The 23,461-nt window shown below is 42.2% G+C and overlaps 1 protein-coding gene across 1 annotated transcript in view; it reads right to left on the bottom strand.

Moving 5' to 3' along the window:
- The window catches only part of LOC148009106 (uncharacterized), a 64,570-nt gene extending 41,545 nt beyond the window's left edge, over positions 1–23,025 (bottom strand). Inside the window, exon 1 of the mRNA XM_087673805.1 lies at positions 22,260–23,025. Within this exon, the coding sequence (XP_087529931.1) occupies positions 22,260–22,817 (558 nt within the window). The 5' untranslated portion in view covers positions 22,818–23,025. The remainder of the gene's footprint in view (positions 1–22,259) is intronic.
- Positions 23,026–23,461: the final 436 nt, after the last annotated feature.

The following is a 23,461-nucleotide window of genomic DNA, read 5'->3' as shown; positions in this document are numbered from 1 at the left end:
ATGAACAATCTAGCCAATTCTGGTGTTTTAACATCAGTTGAAGTTGGAATAAACCTAGCCATTTTGGTTAACCTATCCACAATCATCCACACAGAGACGTGCCCCCTCTGTGTTCTGGGTAACGCGACAATAAAGTCCATGGAGATACTCTCCCATTTTCCCAAAGGAATCTCTAATGGGTGGAGAAGTCCTTCCATTTTCAATCTTTTAGCTTTATTAGCCTGGCATTTATTACATTTGACCACATAGTCAAGGACGCCCTTATTCATTCCAGGCCAATAGAACTGCCTTTTAATAAGACTATAAATCTTATTAACTCCCGGATGTCCTGCACTAGGGGTATCATGACACTCAAAGAGTATCTAGTGCCTTATTTCTTCATCTTTCGGGACACATATCCTACACTTGTAGAGTAAATAACCATTATCAATGCTAAAGTTCTTCCACTTAAATCCCATTTGAGCAACCCCTGATGCTCCATTTCCCTGTTGAACATCCTTAGATATTCCTTCCTCAATGGAGGCTCTTCCATATGGATCTCCATTTTTTATTGCTTCCCATATGTTGGAATATGCCGGATCAACCTGGCATTTCCCTTTTAAGAATTCAAGTAAATCGAAAGTGAACTGAGTAAAACTCAATTCATTTATGATGGGCATTCTGTTGAGTGAATCAGCCACTATATTGTACTTTCCCTTTCTATACCTTATTTCATAGTCGAACTCTTGGAGAAGTTCGGCCCATCTGGCTTTACACCCTTGTAGATCCGGTTGGTCATTAAGCCACTTAATGCTTTCATGATCCGACAAGATCAAAAGTTTAGCACCGTACAGATAGTGTGTCCATTTCTTCATTGCATGTACTATTGCATACAGCTCCCTCTCATAAACAGAATAATTCCGTTTTGCACGGTCTAATTTTTTGCTTTCAAAAGCAACTGGTCGATCTTCTTGTAATAAGACCGCGCCTACTGCCTTATCACTGGCATCAACTTCAACCACGAATGGTTTGTTGGGATCCACAATTAATAGTACTGGAGCTGTAGCAATAGCTACCTTAAGTTTTTGAAAACTTTCATTTTGGTCTCTTCCCCAATTAAAGCTCTCCCCTTTCCCTTTAAATTGGTCCGTCATTGGAACAGCTATCTTGGCATAATCTTGAATGAATCTACGATAAAATCCAGATAAATCTAGGAAGATCTGCAACTCTTCCAGGTTCCTTGGAGATGGCCATTCAATAATTGCCCTTACTTTTTCTAGATCCATCATAATTCCCTTTTTTGAGATAATATGCCCCTAATATTTGACCTCTTGTGCGAAGAATTCACATTTAGTTTTCTTCGCATAAAGGGAGAGTGTTCTTAACAATTGGAATACTAATCGTAAGTGTTCCAAATGTTCTTCTCTTGATTTACTAAATTTCAAGATATCATCCAAGAAGACTACTACAAAGTGTCTTAGATAGGGTCATAACACACTATTCATCAGCTTCATAAAAGTGGCTGATGCATTAGTGAGACCAAAAGGCATCACCAAAAAATCATAATGCCCATATCTAATACGAAATCCTGTCTTAGGAACATCCCGTGCCTTAATTCTTACTTGGTGATAGCCTGATCTCAACACAAAGTTGCATAGAACCATCTTTTTTCTTCACCAATAAAATTAGCGAAGCCCAAGGTAAATTGTGTTAAGAAGACTGCTAGGGTTTGCACTGAGGATACACAGAGTGTACGACCACGACAGAAACACAAAGACACAGACACAGACACAGAGGGAAAAACTCAAACCCTAAACGCAAAACTTAAAACTCAAACCCTAAACGCAAAACTCAAAACTCAAACACAAAAACTCAAACACAAATAGAAGAAGGGAGAGAGAGAACATAACTCTGAAGTGAATGAATGTTGTAAATGAATGTAAGAGTATACAGTGTGCTCAAGGGCAGAGCAATGTCGGAGTGTAACGTCCACCAAAGACAGATCCCAAGTCTGTGACCACCAGTCGGAGTGTAGGAGTGTTGAATAGTGAATGGCAGCAGGCTGGTCACCAAAACACAGCAGTCTGGAGGTTGGAAACTGGTAAACGCAACAGTGTACCACCGATCGGGGGCTAGAAACTGTGCACAGTCTACTGTAAATAGCAGGCTGAAACAATGTCTAAGAGTGTCAAGGCCTGCAATGCTGAAAACGCTGGCTGGCTGGCCCTGCAGATGATGGACAGCAGGCTGAACAATAGTCTGGGACAGTTTGGAGCAGTCACCAGCAGCTGAGAGCTGTCGCCTACAGCAATGGACAGGCTGAAGATGATGTGGCTGCAGTCGATGATGGCTGGACAGCAGATGGAGACGGGCTGCAGGCTGGAAACTGGGCGCTAACAGCAACAGAGGGTGTATGGGCTGGTGTAACCTGCAAAACAAGGATGATGGCTGAATGGGGACAGCCTGCCTATTTATAGATGTGGAAGGGTGCCCCAAAAATTAGGGTTTCCACTAAACTTTCTCGAACCGCTCCCCGTTTTAGGGTTTCCACTGAACTCTCTCGAACCGCTCCCCGTTTTAGGGTTTTACTCTAAAAGAGCATTTTTTGTGTGTTTTGGGATTGTTTAAGAGGCTAATCAGCAAGTAATGCATATTTTAGCTCAACATCCCCTCTCAGGCCCAAAACTGAGCCGAAAGGTTAGGCCCACCATTGTGACGTTGATATACCCCAAGGCGTCCCACCCCAAGGTAGCCAAGGCATCGGACAAAGGGTGCACATCGGCTGCCTAGTGGCCTACCAAGACTGCAAAGACAATGGTTATCTTATCAAGGGAATCCAAGTAGTCACCCCAAAGAGAACAGGGCATCGGACAAAGGGTGCACGTCGGCTGCCCAGTGGCCTACCAAGCCCTACAAAGACGGATGAAACTACATGAAACTTTTGTGTGTGTGTGTGTGTTTTTGAATAAGTATGATAAATTTTATGAGATGTCGCCGATTGAGGAATAGTGACCCAAAAGACAAGAGTAGAGAGGGTACACCCAACACATCACAAAACAGTACAAGCTAGCCCATCCACTCAGAGTGTCGATGACGAGAAAAAGTAGGTGATGAGGTATCCATGGAAATAGCTTAGAATCCGCTCAAGTGGTGCTCTGCACAATGAGATGCAAAGCATGCTACATGCTGAAGAATGCTCATGCAGCAAGTGCCACTTGGACAGTGTCCCTCATGGAAAAATTGTTCACTTAACTAAGTGCCCTAGTACAAAGATGATGAAATCATGCAATGCAAAGGGTAAGGTACAACAGGGGAGAGAAGCCGATATCAAAGACAAAGTGCTGAAGCCTGTAGAATACCAAGAAGGGTAGGAACCCCCTCTCAACCTGGATGAAGATGCCGAAGAAGGAAGAGGAGCTTGATGTCGGTCTTCATGTGGTGCCGAGAACCATAAGGAATGAAGAGGAGGAGAAAGCATCCCAGCTGGAAGAGCTAGGTAGAAGTCACCGCCATGATAGCATCAAGAGAGATGCTGCACGATCCGCCTCGGGAGGAGAAGCCTCCATGCTGATAGAAGAGCAAAACTCCAAGGATGATGAAACCATGAAGGAACGGCGCACATTCCAAGTCTCCAGCCCAGGTAGGACTAGGCAAACCTACATGTTAGCCCTACACTGAAAACAAAACCTGCAAAGGAGATCAAAGTCTGCAATCACAAAGGTCAATAGTGAGATGCTCCAAAAACAAAACTAAACTAAAATGAAAAGCTAACTGAAGGAACAAGTGCAAAGATGCAAATGTGTATGTGTATGTGAGTAAATGCAGCGGAAGACTTAAAATGTAGAGACAAAAATCCTATGGGTCCGACTCTAAGAGTGCTAAAAATGAATGCTAGACTAACCTAGGGTATCCAAAAGAACCTAGAGACATGCTAGTCTAAGAAGGTGGCCACCATCGCGTACGTCCAGTAGCAGGGCTTTGCCAAGGGAATGCCTGATGAGGTGGGGAGGAAGGTGAGATAGATGCATGAAGTGTAACGAGATCGGTACCTGCAAACCAATCAGCCAATCCTTTAGGAGTAGAGAAGGATGGTCGCTGAGGCTGTTCGTGTGCCGCATGTCCAACAGTCGTTGTGGGGGCTGGAGAAGCAGATGGGGCAGCAGTGGAAGACATAGCCCCACTGGACTGTGAAGTCGCAGCGGCCTGCTAAGGCTTTTTAGGTGAAAGACCTTGGGCCTTGGAGCAACACTCCTCGTCCACATGGCCGGCTCTCTAGCAGTGTGTGCAAAACTGGTTTTTCTTAGGGAGTTGCTGCCAGATAGGTATTGATTCTTTGGTTCCATCAGAGGAAGAGGAGTCACCATTTGATTGGCTTGCCTTCGCATCTAGCGAGTTCTTGCCACTGGTGGTTTTCCCTCCCGAAGAAGAAGCAACCAACCCCCTCTACTCTGAATAAGGCTGTGATGAGAATTTCTTGTGGACTTGATCATGCAGCCTTGTGTAACACAAGAACTGGCACTCAAACTCGTAGAAGATTGGCAATCGAGGTTGGGAGATGATGTATTGAATGAAATTAAAGTATTTTGTGGGCAACTTATTCAAGAAGAATGTAACTTGATCGTCATCTGACTTTGGAGGGCCAGTAGTGGCGAACTCGGCAAGTAACCCCCTATAGTCAACCAGCTTGACTTCGGATCATCCCCTTCCTTAAGAGAGAACTCTTGAAGCTCAAAGTCGAGATTGATGCGTCGAGTACGATCATGAGCCGCATAGCGGTCGAGAAGGTGACTCCAACGCTCTGACGCGAGCAGGAAGTGCTGCAACTGAGAGTGAAACTCGGGAAGCAATCCCTGCATCAGCTCAACATTGGTTGTAGCATTGCGAACTCTCCATTGACGGATGTAGTCAGGGTGAGCTAGTCGAGGGTCCGGCATAGGCTCTAGACCAATGATGAGGTCCCAAAGACCCTAAGACTCAAGCACTTGTTGCATGAAATTCGACCAAGTAGTGAAATTTGACCCGTTAAAACGTGTCTTATCCGTGAAGGCATTCTTGGCCATTGCAACAAGAGTGGTAGTGCTCGGAGATGGATAGTGTGAAAAAGTGTAGTGGGGGTAGGATGGGGGAGTGGAGTACACTTGAGAATGGGCCCCAGAGTGCCTACCAAGCATGCGGGTAGTGTGCAAGGTGGATCCATAGGTAGGGATGGGCTGACTAGGCATGGGCATGGTAACCACATGAGGAACCCAAGGAGATGGGATGGAAACACGGGGAGCAGAAGATGGGAATCCCTGCGTAAGTGTAACCCAAGGAGAGTGTGAAGACGCACCATAAGCTGAGGATGAAAACCCATGCATATGAGTGGTCATGGAAGATGTGAAGCTAGGGATAGTGAGGGGAATGCCCATCACAGTCGTCCCAAGAGTTATAGGTGTGCTCATGTGCTGAAAGGTGAGAGGCACTATGTTAAAGGGTGGCATTCCCCCTAACGAAGTACCATGGTGCAAAGAGGTAGAGAATGGGATGGAAAAGGAAAAAGGGCTAGGAGTGGAGATGGAAGATCCAACCCCTAGGGTGTGTGAAGCAGATGTGGAGTGTAATCCAAGGTTTTGGAAAGATGATGAGAGGTGTGATATAGAAGAGGGTGGGATGACAGGGAAGTGAGAAGTGTGTGTGATATGCTCAAATGAAACAGAAGTTGTAGATGTACCTAAATTTTGTCTGCTTCTTGAGCCCCCTCTAGTTCACATACGCAAAGCCATCCGGATCCTGTACCTCAAAAGAAGAAACAGGCGAGGATTTTGATTCATGCAAAACAAAAGAATTGTACAAACCTGACATTGGGCCTCGCTGAGATGATGAAGATGGATCGCCAGACGTTCCAAATGCCGTATGTCCTCCATGATCGGAGAGGTGGCCAGCCTCACCAACCAGTCTGGATGTGGTAGTAAAACTGGTAGGAGGGGTGTAAACATCACCATACTTGTTGCGATAGTACTCCTCAAAGTCCTCCTCTATCATGTTAGTGAAATCTGGTGAAGGTGGAGTGTCGTCCTCACCGAGTCCATAATGCCGTCTCAGGGCCTCCAATGATGGAGAAGCCTGATAAGACATCATAAGAACTAGAGAAGAAGATGTTTGGGACATTGTGATTCACTTACGAGTCATATTGTGTCCCTTGCACAAAGACTAGCTCTCAATAATATCCGCAAGATACTCTTTACAAGAGCACCGGCTCTGATATCACGTTAAGAAGAGTGCTAGGGTTTGCACTGAGGACACACAGAATGTACGACCACGATAGAAACACAAATACACAGACACAGACACAGAGGGCAAAACTCAAACCCTAAACACAAAACTCAAAACTCAAACCCTAAACGCAAAACTCAAAACTCAAACACAAACAGAAGAAGGGAGAGAAAGAACACAACTCTGAAGTGAATGAATGCTGTAAATGAATGTACGAGTATACAATGTGCTCAAGGGCAGAGCAATGTCGGAGCGTGACGTCCACTGAAGACGGATCCCAATTCTGTGACCACCAGTGGAGTGTAAGAATGCTGAATAGTGAACGGCAGCAGGCTGGTCACCAAAACGCAGCAGTCTGGAGGCTGGAAACTGGTAAACGCAGCAGTGTACCACCGGTCGGGGGCTGGAAACTGTGCACAGTCTGTTGTAAACAGCAGGCTGAAACAGTGTCTGAGAGTGTCAGGGCCTGCAATGCTGAAAACGCAGGCTGGCTGACCCTGGAGATGATGGACAGCAGGCTGAACAACAATCTGGGACAGTTTGGTGCAGTCGCCAGCAGCTGAGAGCTGTCGCCTACAGCAATGGACAGGCTGAAGATGATGTGGCTGCAGTCGATGATGGCTGGACAGCAGATGGAGGCGAGGTGCAGGCTGGAAACTGGGCGCCAACAGCAGCAGAGGGTGTGTGGGCTGGTGTAACCTGCAAAACAAGGATGATGACTGAATGGGGGCAGCCTGTCTATTTATAGATGTGGAAGGGCGCCCCAAAAATTAGAATTTCCACTAAACTTTCTCGAACCGCTCCCCGTTTTAGGGTTTCCACTGAACTCTCTCGGACCGCTCCCCGTTTTAGGGTTTTACTCTAAAAGAGCATTTTTAGTGTGTTTTGGGGCTGTTTAAGAGGCTAATCAGTAAGTAATGCATATTTTAGCTCAACAAATTGCTGGGTTGTATAAACCCTTTATCAAGGTAATCCTTAATTTGTCTTTCGACGTCTTGGTGTTGTGTTTCACTTAGTTTATAAGGTGGTTTAGAAATAGGGTGTGAATCCTTATCTATGTCAATAATCTATGTCAATTGGGTGATTTACATCACCCCTATCTAGTGGAAGGCCACTTCGTAAATCAGAAGGAAACACATCTTTAAATTCATGTAACAAACCACTTAATTCATTACTTACATTCAACTCACAAACATAAGAAAATTGTTGCTTTATATTACAAAAAGTAAAAGTGTTCTGTACACGAAGGGACCATAGCATGTATATCTCACAAGCTTCGTTTTTTATCAGCCTTTGAACTTCAATGGAACACAACAAAGGGTTATCAAATACTTCATGTTCACCTTGAATCACAAAAGTCTTACCATCCCTTTCAAATTCCAATGTATTATGATGATAACTACGTTTTAAGGATGGTTCCAATCCCCTTAGCCACTCCCTCCCTAAAGCAATATTGGCTCTTTCCATATTCATAATTTGGAAATCAAGTTTATCTTTATATCCTTGGATCTCAATTTCCAAATTGGATACCATTGTATCCCATATTTTATTATCTTGACCTTGCATCATAAGAACAACATATTGATGCCCACTCTTGTTGGGGAAGTTTTAATTTTTTGACAAGTGCATAATTTATGAAATTGTGGGTGGCAGAGTCATCAATCATGACTCTAACCCTCTTTCCAGCTATCAATCCATGCACTCTAACTAAATCATGTGGCCCAAAAGTAGGCTGCCACATAGAAGTTGATATACAACACCTGTGTTGAACATCCTTGTGCAAGACCTTTAAAGATTTATACCTTTCATGCCCCTTTAATTCCAGGGTCTGCACTACATGGATTTGTTTCTCTTTTTCCTTGCCCTTGTCCTTATCCTTTCCTTTATCTTCCCCCTTTTTCCTTTGAGGGCAATTCCAAGCAGCATGATTAGGAGATAGGCAATTGAAACACAACCTTTCTTTTTTAGCTTTATCAAAGTCATCTTGGCTTAACTTTGGTCTTTCATATTGTTTCTTTTCAAAGGGTTGTTTCTTGCCCTTCAGAACTGGCATTTTCCTTTTAAATTTGCCTACAAATATTGAGGCTTCAAATTCCTTAGTCTTGGGCTCCGTATCAGTGAGACTAGTAAGTGCACCTGGAGGCGTATTATCTTTATTGATTAATGCAAATTTGATTGCCTCTTCAAGCGCTCCTTTTCACTTCCTTTTTACAGGCCTTATCCAGTCCCCTTATGAATCCTCTTGTCTTTTGAAATTCATCTATTCCTTCTAATTTGAGGATTATCTCACGATATTCCTCGAGATATGTCAGCAAAGGTCTTTCCTTTTGTCTGACATAATCCCAATCTTCCCAATTTCTTTCCATTTCATTTTCAGGAAGGAATTCTTTTAAAAAGACAGATTCAAATTGAGTCCAAGTTTCAGGTGTTTTATTTGCCTCCTTTAAAGTTCTCCACCATTTATATGCCTTTGGCCCCAAGGTTAAATTGGCCTCCAGCGCTTGGAAATGTAGTAGAGTATTATTAAGTTTGTGCAAATCCCCCCATTTTTAAAGAAAATTAAAGATAGTGTCTTTATTTCTGTCTTTTTCCTCCCCGTGAAACTAAGGGGGTTTCATATCTTTTAACACTGGGTTATCCCTTAGCTTTTGATGGGGTTCCCTAGGATCTCACATAATCACATCTCGATCTTTTGATGAAGATGGAATGTCTGAGGTTTCTACCTTATTTTTATCCCTTTCTAATAATAAGGCTAATTGAGATTTTATTTCTGTGAATGCTTGAGTTAGCAACTCCATTTGAACCCCCTGTGCTTGCACACGAGCAGTTAAATCACCAAATTGTTCTCGTGTAGCAAAAAATTCTTCCCATTATTCTTCTTGAATTTCCATTTCATGGGGATCCACCATAGAATGGTCCCCGGAACTAAAATCTTCGACTACCCCCTTTTTCTCTTTACCCTCCATTTATACACTGGAATTAGAAAGCAAATATAAGAAATTTGCATACAAGATGAGGTACTTCCCTGATTATAGTGATAGGGCAGCTATCGGTGCCGGTCGCGTGAGAGTAAGACTTGTCAAGTAGAAACACAGGATGAAGATGGGATTAAACACTCCCCCCGACAGGTCACGTATGAACTAGCTGTAACCACTATTGTCACTTAGGCGGGATTTTGCCCGAGACGTCTTACACCATCCCCCTTCCCTGTTGGCGACGCCTACGCAGGTTCGAATCCTGTCGTCCACTGTCCCTCTTCCCTACTGGCGACGCCCGCGTTAGCCTGGTGCGACTACTTCGTGTTGACGTGGATACCTGCAGGATTGACGAGCACCGCTACCGACTAGTAACACGTTAGCTCTAGATTGGCGCGCCAGATAGGAATGGGACCCGAGGGCTCCAAATAGAAACGAACCCGACGGTTCTTTTCCGAAAAAGCCTCCCACGCTTCCACTACGACAAGGACGTAAAGCCCTTTCGACTCTTTCCAGGTAATGTCACCTAGCAGCTCTAATACCAGTGTTAAATAACGCCTATGCTAATGTCAGAAATTCAGTTAAGTGCCCCCTCTGCTCGAGAGTCCCAACAGCACGAGAGAGATTGTTCGATTCACCACCCAGCCTCGCCTAGAAGGTTGTTGGCTTCCTCATCCTGATCCAACTCCCAGCCGTCAGCTTCAGATGAGTCATACTATCCTTAGACTTACTTACTCTCTAGGCTCCCCTTGACCCCGTTCGGATGCCCAAGGCCCCTGGACGGTCATCCCTCGCGCTTGTCTCCCCATAAGTTACATTTATTAATGTAACAACAACTCTCTACGAAGATAAAATATTCTGGCCTCGTTATGTGTTGCAAACATACGCTCAAGTACATCCAATGCTGATTTTGAGGTCTTACAAGACCGGATATGTGGAATGATCGATCTTTTCACTGACAAGGCAATCAAAGAAAGTGTATGTACATCTTTTGAGTCCCATCTTCTCTGATCCTTGGTAGTAGGGGGAGGAGGGATAGCAGCACCAACAGCTTGTCCTCTAGTGTTACGCTGAGGTGTTTGAAGTGTAAGACATCCTAGTCCACTATAAATCACCTGTAACATAGTCCCACAAGTCCGCTACAAGATGGTTGCAAACCATAAAACTCCACAACGGGTAATTTGATTCATCAAGTTTGTCTTCTTGAGTGAGGACACCAAGGATGTTGCTCTGATCATTAGTCCCTTGACGTACCATGCTGTCAATAATGGGCAAAAATCTGCAACCAAATACTTGTCTACTACTGAAGTATAGATTGTACAATGAAAAAATCCCCTGGAGATTATGCAACAAGTACCAAACTGTCAAATAAATACCAAAGTGTGCCCAATTTAACCCAAATCAGCACTCAGCCAAGAAATAACAGCAATGTACTGTTGTACCACACCTGCCTCCTAATGCACGCCCTCAAAAGTACAAATTACAGCAACTTAATGCCGATTCTTAAAAAAATTTACAGAAATTTCCCAACATTTTCTGCTCAATCTGACTGTAGCAATAATTAAATGTTGTTGTACCTCTTATTTGCTGCCTTGAAATGCATGTCGAGCAAAAGTCCCAAATTTCTTCATAAAACTTCAAAGAAATTGAAGAAATTTGTACCTTACTTGAATTTCTGCAGTAATGTCACCTCGGGTTGTGTGCCAACAGTGAACAGCAACTGAAATCTGTCTCTTGATATGTGCTGAAGACTCTAAGACAATAAGGCCCAAATTTATTGCACAAACATCAATGAAATTGTGCGATGTCAGCGTTATGAATGCTGGAGACTCTACGACTAAAGACTAAAACATTGGGCACTGCCCATAGAATTGGCAAATTCTAACAAGTTGCATATACAAAGATATGTGGACAACAAAGTGTTCTTCATTGCTCCACTTGAGGGTTGTGATGTGTTGCTTGGTATGCCATGGTGTCATTGTATGAATGCAGTGATTGACTCTCGTGCAAAAGAGATCACTATTCACCATAAGCGAAAAACACACTTTTGATATCATGTTAAAAGGGGAATATGTTCTTGTTGTATCTGCAGCTACTATTTCTAAAGTAATGAAAAATCATCTTGTTGGGTTTTACTCACCTACGCTCACAGGAGAGTGTCGGTGACCCACATGTAGGACACTTAGGGCATTTTTTACTCTCCATAAGAGAGGTTTTTTCCCCTAGTCACATTATTCTTTATTTGCGTATTTATATTACACAATTCGATCAAAAAAAAAAAAGTGGTATCAGAGCACAAGGTTAATCTGGCAACTACCGAAGCTCCACCCTGTCCGCCAGCTATTGAAGCAGCCACTACCTATCCAGCCAGCAGTTGCCTCTCTACAGGCCGCCCTACAACTCCCACACCCAGCCAATCCGTCTCCTCCAACGGCCAGCCACCTAATCAACAGCCAGCGACGCCGAGCCAGCAATCACCCTACAGCTTACACTACACACCAGCCCAGTAAATTGCACCATCTACAATCTCTGCCCCATCGCCCTATCACCGCCAGCAGCCGCCAAGCTGTGCCACCAGCCCCGTCAATAGTTCCACTTGCCTATGAGAAGCTCGACAACTTTGATTGCATGTCAACATTCAGCTGCCTCGTCCTGCCACAAGTATATTTTATCATTTTATTCAAAACATTAGAGCCAAAGCAAAGGGCTTTTCCAAGCAAAGGTCGATTTTTGATTTAGCGTGGCTTCAGTGCACAAATTGCATAAATTTGTTAGAATTTGGGTCAGCAATTTTGGGGCTTTTGTATGTTTGGCACACATTGACATATGTATTGAAGTTTCAGTTTGAAATTAACTGTAATCTTACACATTGGATTTGGACAGTCAAATTTTGGGGCATTTGTGTTTTTAGCTCCTGAGCATTGTTCTTGCATTGGGCAGCATGTTGCTTGCTGAAATCTGGAAATTGAGAGAGTAATGGTCAAGTGTGACATAGCTTAGTTGACTACAATGTGGCATCTGCTGTAATTTCTAGAATTTTGCATATTTCCAAGTCAAGCCAGCTTTTGTCATTGCTCTTATGCATTTGGAAGAGTGGCATTTATCATGGCAAATCAAGGACAAAGTGATGTCTTCACTTATGTATCAAAAGAGGATAGATTGGATAGCAACAACTATTCTCTATGGTCCTTCACGATGAAGAATGTGTGATAAGATGCTCTAAACATAAAAACACAATACCAATCATACGACAAGGCACAAACTAATAACACACAACACAATTAGGGTTAGGATAACTCCAAGATAATGAACACAGAAAATAATGAAGTGGTGGATCACTGCTGAATATACAATGCTCATGTAGCAAACACACTATACAAAGAGTGAATGATGTACCACAAACTCCTATATCTTGAGGATTAGGGCAAGGGTAATGATCTCGAGAGTGTGTCATACTCCGAATGGATCTGGAAATGCAGCAAGGTAGCCTCCGAGTGTCAAACACCAACAAACGCAGTAGTGTGAGTGCTAGATCCGATATAGACTGCAAAGAGGAGAGAGAATATGCAGTAAACGCAATGAGGAGAGAGAAAACAAAATGCAGCCTATTAGGGCTAGGCAACTATTGCAGGAGAGAGAAAACTACCAAACGCAGCCAACAATGGCTGGCCGACAACCTGCACAGTGTGGCAATAGCTAAGGAGAGAGAAAACTAATCAGGCAACAACTCCAACAGATAACCATAGGCAGATTGATGACATGGTAAGCAGGCGACAACAGGAAAAACCAGTAACAACAGTCGCCTGGCTGAGATCAGCTCTAAACAGTGGGTGGAAGGCTAGAAACAAAGCACCAAACTATTGTAGACAGCAATGGCTAACTTGGACTATGATGTCCTCCACATCAGAGGTATGGGTAGCAAGTTAAAAGACCTGAAATCTACAAAAACGAGATTGGAAAGCATGGAGGGCACACTGCCTATTAATAGAAAGTTTGAGAGCCCTCACTTAACTCTCTCGAACTTTGCCCCATTTTAGGGTTTTAAGTAAAGCAAGCCTAGAATAGGCGACAAAGTGCCAATACCACAAATGGGCACCAATACAATGTCACCAATAGTGACTAAATTCTCAAAAGGGCATAGATCCTGTAGCAAATCACATTGTGGAATCATATGACTAGAAGCTCCACTATCAACTAGCCAAGGCCACTCAAAAGACAAGGCAACCACTGAAGAAGGCTCCTCCAAATCAACAATATGAAGCAACACTAACTTATGGGTAACCACTAGGGTAGAGGTAGAAGGCTCAAATGATTTAGATCCATCCTTCGCTCCCGGACGAAAGTGAGGGTACTTCTTTCAGCATTTCTTCTCTGGATGTGTCTCGTTCCCACAATATGGGCATTTAGGCTTCTCCAAATCAGAGTCAAAGCCTGAAGAACTCTCCTGTCTTTTAGCCTTTGACTTCCCTTTCTTCTTCTTCCCCCCTTCTAAACCTGCAACAAAAGCTTTAGTGGAGGTGGATCCACTAGCAACTTCTTTGGCACACTCATCATGCTCCAAAACAAGCAGGGCAAGCTTCTCCCATAGAAGCTTCTCATGGGTCCTCAATGTAAGAAGGCTAGTGTAGAAGACATCAAAATGGGGAGATGGCAATTGAGTCAGAAAAAATATAGCCATATTCTCTGAAGAGATCATTCGACCAAAGGATGCAAGCTCATCCCTCATATCCTTCAACTTGTTGATATGATCCTTCATGGAAGGAGAATCATCAACAACGAGCATCCGTAACTTCTTCGCAAGAGTAATAAGGTGGGCAAATGTCTTCTGATGGTACAAAGAAGTAAGCTTTGTCTACACTTCTACTGCTTTCCACAACCTGTGTACATGCATTGGGATAAAATCCTATTAGCTCATAAAGAGAAAATATCAGAGTTGAACCGATCCCATAACGCCGAACAATCCATCAATGCTCCAACAGTGGAATCCTCCACTGGACAGGGAATAGGATGGGTAACAAAATCCCAAAGATTGAAGATATCAAGGATACATTCAACCTTACATGACCAAAGCGAGTAGTTTGAACCATCAAGCCGGTCCTCGGAAGTATGGGCATCTATATAGAGGGTGTCATTGATGGCATATGGAGGCCAATAACACGGGCCTTCTATAAGACATAGAGAAAACAAGGAGGAGAGGGTTCACGAGCAAACGGGTTAAGTGACCTCCGTACTTCACAATCCGCGCGATAATCTCGCCACCATTCAAAGAATTGCATAGAAGATTCCTCATCTATATCATCAAAGCCACAAAATTCATTGTAAGACATCTTCAAAATCTTGCAAGACACCCATAAGAAATCTATGTTTTGATAGTAGATAGCCCCGAAACAAGAGGGAACAACTACAGGGTCACAAGGAAGCCGATGTAGTGGGTCTACCTGGCAGAAAAATATTGTCGCCTATACAAAGACTATTTGCGTTTACAGAGGAGAGTCCTCGCCTGACCAAGCAACACTACATTTGCAACAGAAGACTTGTCTAACTGGGGGAGCCTGTTGCCTCTAATAGGAGAGGGAGTGGGCAGCAAAATGGCTACCTGGCACAAGGAAGACTAACGCCTCCAAGCAAAAGCTGTGTTTTCAACAAAATGCTGATGTGGCAAGGCCACTTGGTAGTTTGGGGTGGTCTCCTCTACGAGAAACCTGCTCTCTCTCTCTCTCTCTCTCTCTCTCTCTCTCTCTCTCGCGATGATACCATGTGAGTACGCAACGGAAAAAGCAGCACGAACACAAAGACAAAGAAACAAAGAGAGGTTGCAAGAAAAGAAAAAAGAAATCTGCATTGAACAAGGAAAAAATGCTCAATACAGGAGGAATAATGAGTCCCTGCACGCAGCCCACAATGTTAATGAGGGTACCAAATCATGCTAATGATGATGGCAACACCGGAGACAGAGGAAGATGATGGAGTCAAAGTGTGCACCTGCCAAGGAAGAAAGAAGATGAATGAATGAATGGTCTGCCAATTGAGTGGGGGAGGCTATAAATAGTCAAGTCAAATATCCCCAAATCTGGATGACTTGAAATCTAGAGCCAAAATATGGCTGACCAGCATTTAATGCTAGTAAAATGCTAGAAAATCTCAAAAAAATCCTGGAAAAGATGGACAATGTCTGGCAAGTGAGGCAAATTGATGAATACAAAAACTGCCTGAGAAATGCACACAAAATCTCAACTAGGGGAGAAAATAGACTAAAAGGCAATAAACTGAGTGCTCTAGAATGAGCTACCTGCCCTGTCAAAACAAGTAATAGATAAGTCAAATCTCCTAAGGTCCTTGTCTAACTCAAACTAAGGCTCATGACAAGGCATGACAATCATGACTCCTAATGATGCCAATTGGGTTTTGATGGTCGGTGTCAATTTTGACCCTAGGACAATTGTTTACCCAATGCCAATAAGTGTCAATAGTGACACTGGGGACTAACATTAATTAATTTTAATGCTAGTCTAAGGGTCCAAAGAGATTTAGGACCTAGGCAATTTGATTATGGATTAGCATAGTTAATTTTGGACAAGGTCAAATGGGCTGAAATTAATTTTCAGAATTAATTTTATGGCTGGATAATACTGAAAATTGGGATTAGAAGACTTTCATTTGGCAAAATGCCCATGCAAACTAAAGAAACTTTTTTTGGGGCTGGGTCTCAACCATTCAGGAGTTTTCACAGAGAGAGAGAGAGAGAGAGAGAGAGGACTGCTGGTCTGATCTTCCTGCAATGGGTGACCCCTTGGAGACTAGGACAGTAGACAGGAGCCATTTTGGAGCTAGCTACAGCAGGAAGACCATTATCAGCAGTAGGCGATAGCATTTAGTAATAGCAACACCATTCTGGAGGCTCCAGCAGCAAGGACGGCATTAAATGCTGATTGGTGCAGGCTGCAGGCTAAATATGAGGTTTTTCAGCATGAAATTCTAAATTTTCTCTCTCTCGCATTCCCTCATCTACTGCAGCCCATTCTCAAGAGATCTCAACATTTCTCAACCATTTGGAGCAGATTTCCGTAATAAACCCTAAATTTTTGCAAATATTAGGGTTTAGAAGCCACCTTGGGACCCGTGCCAACAAGAGAAGGTATCGTACACTAAAATCAGCACCTTAAATTTGTAACTTGTCAAGGATTTCAAATGCCTAGCCATCCATTGTAAATTTGAGATAGCATTTGGCTAGTTGGGTTCAATTTAGACCAAGTCCTGGGTGAAATTCAAGGGGCATTTGGCCTAGTTTGTTTGCTGATTGTTGGACTAGCAAGGGGCTTTTCAATTAGCCATGGTAATTGCAAAACGTGTTTCACCGACATTGAAAAGCGAAACGGCTGAAACATTTCACTAAAATGTGAAATGCCTTCATGAAATGGCTGACTAAAACATGATTTTTAGATGGAAAAAAGTATTTTTTCTTGATTTTTTAAGGGTTTTTGACATATAGGATACACATCATTTGTTGATATGAAAGGATTCACATCATATATATGTGTAAGTTGTAACTATAGAAAACCATTTCATATGTATTAATCAACCGTTTCACTTGGGACTTGCCCAAAGATAAAACATTTCAGGGTGACATTTGGAGGGTGAAACGTTTCACGATTACCTTGGGATCAGCCAAGAAGATTGTGGAATCTCGACTTCTGATACATTCATTGGCAATTAAAGGTAAAGAAATATCCAAAGAGGCACCAGTTTTGGGGTCAAAAGGGTGTCCATTGTCCAACAATTTTGAAGATAAAGTGTGCATTTCAATTATGTTTATTTGTTGATTGTTGTAATTAAGTGCTTTATCAAAAAATCACCACCCATCCAAGAGGAAGGGCTGGTTGCATGGTTCTTTTTGGATTAACCAATGCACCAACCACTTTTAATCGGATGATGGAGCACATTTTTAAAGATCATCAATAATATATCAATATTTTCTTTGATCATATTCTTGTGTTAGCCAGAATGAATAGGAGTATCATCAATACCCAAAGATTGTCTTGCAAGTACTTTAACAAAATGAACTCTTAATAAATAGTGAAAAGAGTGAATTTTCCATGCATAAAATAAATTATGTTGGGATGTCATCTCTTTTGAAGGGATTCAAATGAATCATCAATAGATCAAGATAATTCAAGAATGGTTTGATCTACATGATGAACATGAGGTGTGGTCTTTCTTAACTTATGGTCGTATTACCGCTGCTTCATCAAACATTTTGCACATATGGCTTCTCCTCTTCATGACTTTATAAAGAAAAAAAGCTCATTCCAATGCAGAGAGAGAGAGAATGTGATCTTCAAAAAACTAAAAACAACCCTCACTTCCAAACCCATTCTTATCATTCTAAATTTGATAAAACCATTTATGACAGAAGCAGATACTTGCAGTGATTATATCAAAGCAGTGTTTAATCAAACAGCCATGTCATAGCCTTTGAATATTGTCATCTAAATGATGTGAAGAAAAGATAGGACATTTATAGAAAGGAGCTCTTAGTTATGGTCCATACTTTGAAGATATGGAAGTATTATCTTTTAGGTGATGAATTCTATATATGTTATATACAATCGTTTCTTGCCTAGTAGCCTCAAGAGGAGAACATTATGAGCTATAACATTATCATAAGTCAATGCATTTCGTTTTGGACACTATAGGCTATCTTGGGCACTCACATTTTGGGCCTAGCCACTTGTATACCACTTGTGGCCCCTATGAAGATATGCTAGGGTTTGCATTGAGGAAACACAACATGTATGACCAAGACTAAAACACAAAGACTTAGTCAAAGACAAGCAAACTCAAATCCTAAACTCAAAACGCAAAACAAAAAAACTCAAAACTCAAGCATAAGAATAAACACAAAGAGAAGAAACTTTGAAGTAAATAAATGATGTAAATGAATGTAAGAGTGTACAAAATGCCCAAGGGCAAAGCAATGCAATGTTGGAGACTCGAGAGTAACATCCACCGAAGACGGATCCCAAGTGCAGTGACCGCCCATCAAAGTGTCGAAGTGTGGGAAATACCAAACGCTAATCACCAAAGTATCAAGGAACCAAGGTGACAACAAGAGAGGTATTTGCTGATGTAGACAGTCTACTAGACAGCAAAAACACAAGTACTACAGTAGACGCCTGGTGGAAGAGATGGCAGCAACCTATCGCTTGGCACCAAATGCTGAAATGCACACTGATCAGGTGCTACAATGACACAGCAAATGGAGACCTCCTAACAGCAAGGTGATAGCTGAAAATAGACCGCCTAGGGTTGGATAGTGATGGGCTGCCATTAGTAATGGGTAGACAACAAATGGTAGATGGCTGATGGCTGAAATCTGTACAATAGAGTGAGAAACATGCACAAAAGGATGAGAACAAATGGTGGGCAGTTAATTAGCCTTACCCCTCTAAATGGATGTGTGTGAAGGACTTCCTGTGGACTTGATCGTGTAGCCTCACATAACACAAGAATTGGCACTCAAACTCGTAGAAGGTTGGCAATCCAGGTAGTGAGATAATGTGTTGGATAAAATGGAAGTATTTGTCGGACATCTTGTTCAAGAAGAACGTGACCTGATCATTGTCTGGCTTCGAGAGCCAATAGTAGCAAACTCAACAAGTAACCACCGATATTCGGTGCCCACATGCATAAAAAAAGTGTACATAGCAAGATCCAAATGTGGGTAAGGGCAGACTAGGTATGGGCATGGTAACCGCCTATGGAGCCCAAGGTGGAGAGAGAGGAACACGGGGAGCTGAGAATGGACATCCCTGTGTAGAAGTGACCCAAAGGATATGTGACGACAATCCATAAGCAAAGGATAGATATCCCTATGTCTAAAAGGTCGTGTGGGAAATTTATGAGTGTCAGAGAGTTGATGGTTAGACAACAAATGGTAGGTGGCTGATGGCTGAAATCTACACGCTAGAGTGAGAAACCTGCACAAAAGGATGAGGGTGAATAGTGGGCAGCTTGTCTATTTATAGATGTTGGAGGGTGCCCCAAAAAATTAGGGTTTTGGGGGACTACTAAAACTCTCACAGTTGCGCACCATATTTGCGTTTCTCATTAATTAAGTGTGTTTTGAGGCTATTAAAAAATGCTAATCGGTTGTAAAGCGTGTTGTAGCTCAAAAGCCCCAATTCGCCTATTTATAGGCAACCTGCCCCCGTCATTCATTCATCCATTATGATCATCATTCAGCTAGCCTCATTCTCTCTCATCTCCTTGCTACCAACTGGCATCCACACTGACGCTCAGCATTGTGTATTGGGACTAACCATTGCAGCCTTGTATGTTTCAGCCATCAAATGGTTTGTTCCTTCTCTCTTCTACATTTCATTCGGTCTCCTCTTCTCCGTGTTCACTTTTCTTTCCACTGCACGCTCTCCCAATATTTTCAACAAACACAAGTATCTAAACGTCCAACCCAATCACTATCTAAATATCCATGCAAAGAAAGTAAAGAATCAACCTTATAGAAAATACTTATATCATGAGAACATGTATTTTTGAAACCTCACTTAACATGTGGATTAATCTTTGATCACATGACTAAGTAAATGTTGCACATATGAGGTGCAATTGGGGTTAAAATAAATTTATGAGTCTAAGACTCGAGAAAATCACAGGATGTTGAAGGCAAAAGTTACTATAAGTTATGCCGCACAGGTACTTGGTAATATCCGATGCCAATTGTTGGCCTAGGTCATTCATTTGGCCATAAGTGTCAATTGGTGACACTAAAGAAGTGGCGTTTAATGGTACCTAACGCCAATCTAATGGTCAAAGATGGCACAGAGACACTCGAAAATGGAAGTTACCTAACCAATTTAATTATTGGCCAATCAAATTATTTTTTAGGGCACCGAATAATTATTAGATTAATTTTCAATATTTAAAGACTGAAAATTAATATTTAATTCTAACTAATGCTGAAAAAACCATTTGGGAAGGTTACCACTTATCAAAAATGCCCATACAAGACTGAAAAACGTCTTTAGAGACTGAAGAGAGACATTTTTAGTGTATTTCAGCCTGCAAGAGAGAGGGAGGAGATACTGATGATGTGATTTGCAACCATTGGAGGACCTTTTAAGGCAGCCAGAGGCAGGAAAAGACCAATCAACAACAAGTGATAGCATCTACAAGCTGTTGAGACAAGGCAACAGCAGTAAATGACTGATTTTCTTTAGTTATTTGCATCTACAAGCTGTTGTAGTAGGGCAGCAGCTGCATTTGACTGATTTTTAGTCATTCTTCGCAACAAAACTCTAAATTCTCTCTCTCTACATCTTTCTCTCTCATCTCCCAGCCAATTCACAACCTTGCTCCGAAGATCTCAGCATTTGGACCCTTAGAGGTTGAGAAATTGCAAATTTCTCTACTGTAAACCCTAATTTACAACAAAAATTAGGATTTAGCAGCAGCCTCAAGAAGCATGCCAAAAATTGAAAGCTCCAAGACTTGGATTTTTCAAGATTGAAGGTGAATTTCAACTAAATTCAGGTGGAGCACTAGCCAATCATTGAATTTGGGGCATTTCCATCATCTATGAAGTGGGTGAAGGCCAATTAAGTGCCCGAATCAAGGGGCAAATCAAATTGAAGACTTACTGGTCACTTTAGACAGGAAGGGGAGTTTGGATTGCAAAGGGGATCAGGATAATCCAATTGTAAATCAACTTTTTTTTCAATAAAGCTAAAGAAATACTGAAAGGGACACCAATTTTGGAGCCAATCGGATGTGCATTGTCCAAGATCAATAGGTAAATTTGTATTTTCAGATTTGCATTTATTGTTTGCTGCTATAATTAAGTTGTAATCAGGGATTTACCACCCATCCACGGAAGGAAGGCTGGTTACAGCTTAAATCCTTAGTGTCTTTGAAATGTGTCAAGACACACTTCATTGCTTGCCAATGATTCACAAAAGGGTTGTAAATGTTCTTGTTGAATGAGAAGCTGAATATTGGATAATGATATATGGATGCCCCCCTTAATGGTGACAAATTTGAGAGCCAAAGGACGACGAAATACACCAAAAGCAATGTCAGTATGTGGCTGCTGTAAATAATGTTGCAATGATGTGAACAATAAACAAATCACCAACATTTGAAATTAAAATCAGCAAATCTGAAAAATGTCGCTTCAAATGAACATGTGTCAAAAAAAATTGTTCATTGAAAGAGCGTGATCAGTAGAGATTTTGGCATGCCGTTGATCATAAGAACCAAGACAATAAATTCCTAATGTATGTGCCAATCAATACAATGGAAAAAGGTAACCCACCATTTTATCAAAAATGGCTCAAAGTCCAAAGAGGCAATGGCTGAGGTGGAAAGGAGGTTCTGTGAGAGTGTGCAATGTAAGAAGAACACAAACACAGAGAGAAAAGGGAAGCAAATGACCACAATGAAAGAAGAGAATGGATGAAGAAAGTTTGCACTAAAGTCCAAGAGAATGTTCAATACAGTGTGGACTGATCAGTCCCTAAACACAGCCCAAAACATCAATGAGGGCACCAAATCAAGCTAATGATAAAAGGAAACACTAGATGATTGAGGAATGCCACTAAAAGTCAGTATGTGCTAAAATCACACTCCGAAATCTACAAAACAATGTGTGCTACAATGGACTAGGGCACCAAATTGGAGGCTAAAAATGTTGATCTACCTGCTACAGTCAATAATTTGCCGGGGAAAATGCTGGTCATCCCCCTATAGATAGTGTGAACAAAGCCTCCAACCACTAGAAAAGACGTATTGGAATGCATGCTCTAGAAAGAGCTGCCTCCACCATCAAAACACATGAAATAACTAACAAATCCACTGTTCCTGTGTTCCTATTTCTAAGCCACAAGTCGGCCTGTATCAAAAACTGGCCTGACATTCATGATCTTACAAGAAATGACCACCCAATACAAGGATTCGCTATGCATCTTAAAAGAGGCCTACAAGTTAGCCTGTATCAAAACTGGTCTGATACTCATAGATATGACCACACAATATACGGACCTTTAAGGAGGCCTTCAGTCTTCTTTCTGGGTGTCGATCAGGCGGGAGCTCACTTGCCAAGGCCATCTGCGCTAAAGCTGTATCAAGTGTCCGAGCATCCACAATATTATCATCTCTGTTGGTGTTTTCCACAACAATCATGCGCTCATACTCTTCTGTATCAGCCATGCGGCGCTCCCGCTTCTTTGCAGCCTCAGCTTCAGCCTGGAGCTGCTGCTGCTCCTGCTCCTTCTGGCGGGCGAGCTCTGCGGCAGTGACCTTGGGTACAGGCACGGCAACCCTGCCCAATTTCTTGTCCACTTTCTTCCCATACTTGTCCAATTCTCTCTCTTCCTGTTCAGCCAAGCGTTTGGCTTCGGCCTTCTTGGCAAGAGCCTCGGCTCGCCGCTCGGCGTCCTCCTCCTTCTTCTTGGCTGCTTTGGACTTGGCTCCCTCTGCCTCACGCCAGAAGGCATCTTCCTTCTCCCTGGCTTCTTTCTCCTTCTTCTCAGAGACAGCGGCCGATTTGCGAGAGCGGGCCTCCTCGGCTTTGCTGTTGATGCCCAATTTCTTCGGCATCTTGGCTGAAGGCTGAGTTCGGAACAATGATCGTATTCCTCCCCGTTTATTCCTTTCTTCTTCTCTGCTGTTTTGAAATGCTCTCTCTCTCTCTCTCTCTCTCTCTCTCTCTGTACACTGATCTCAAATGATGATGAGTCGGTAATAAGCCAGTTTATATACCTAGTCGCCGATTTGTCAACCCGACGCTCTGTCACGGTTTCTTCCTTCGTCCCGCACATGAAATAAAAAGAAACAGGAGTATCTAGCCTATCACTCCTTTTAAAAAACCTTTTCCCAAAAGGTGAAAAATCTTAGGTGAAATGTCTATATATTGAGGCAAAATGCCTATATTAGAGGGATTTTAACATTTAGAAGGTTTTTATGTTTAAATGTTAAAATCCTTTTCGAAAGTTTCCACACCTTTTAATTTTGATTTTGAAGGTGGGATTAAACTAAACCTAGGTGTTTTCGAGCATTAAATACCAACTAGGGAACCTAAAATTTCACCTTAACTCTAAAATAGAAATGCCCCCAATTGTCCCTACTAATTATTACTTTAGTTCAAAAGAACATGTTCACCGAGATGTGATGTCAAAACCTTGCTATTTTTAACTTACCTAAGTGAAAAGTTTGGGTAATAATTTTTTTCTCACACAAATATT

Source organism: Lygodium microphyllum, unplaced genomic scaffold, assembly GCF_053477565.2.
Source record: "Lygodium microphyllum isolate KBCC unplaced genomic scaffold, Lygodium_microphyllum_v1.1.10 scaffold_39, whole genome shotgun sequence".
Classification (NCBI taxonomy): domain Eukaryota; kingdom Viridiplantae; phylum Streptophyta; class Polypodiopsida; order Schizaeales; family Lygodiaceae; genus Lygodium; species Lygodium microphyllum.
This window is presented reverse-complemented; position numbering and strand designations above follow the sequence as displayed.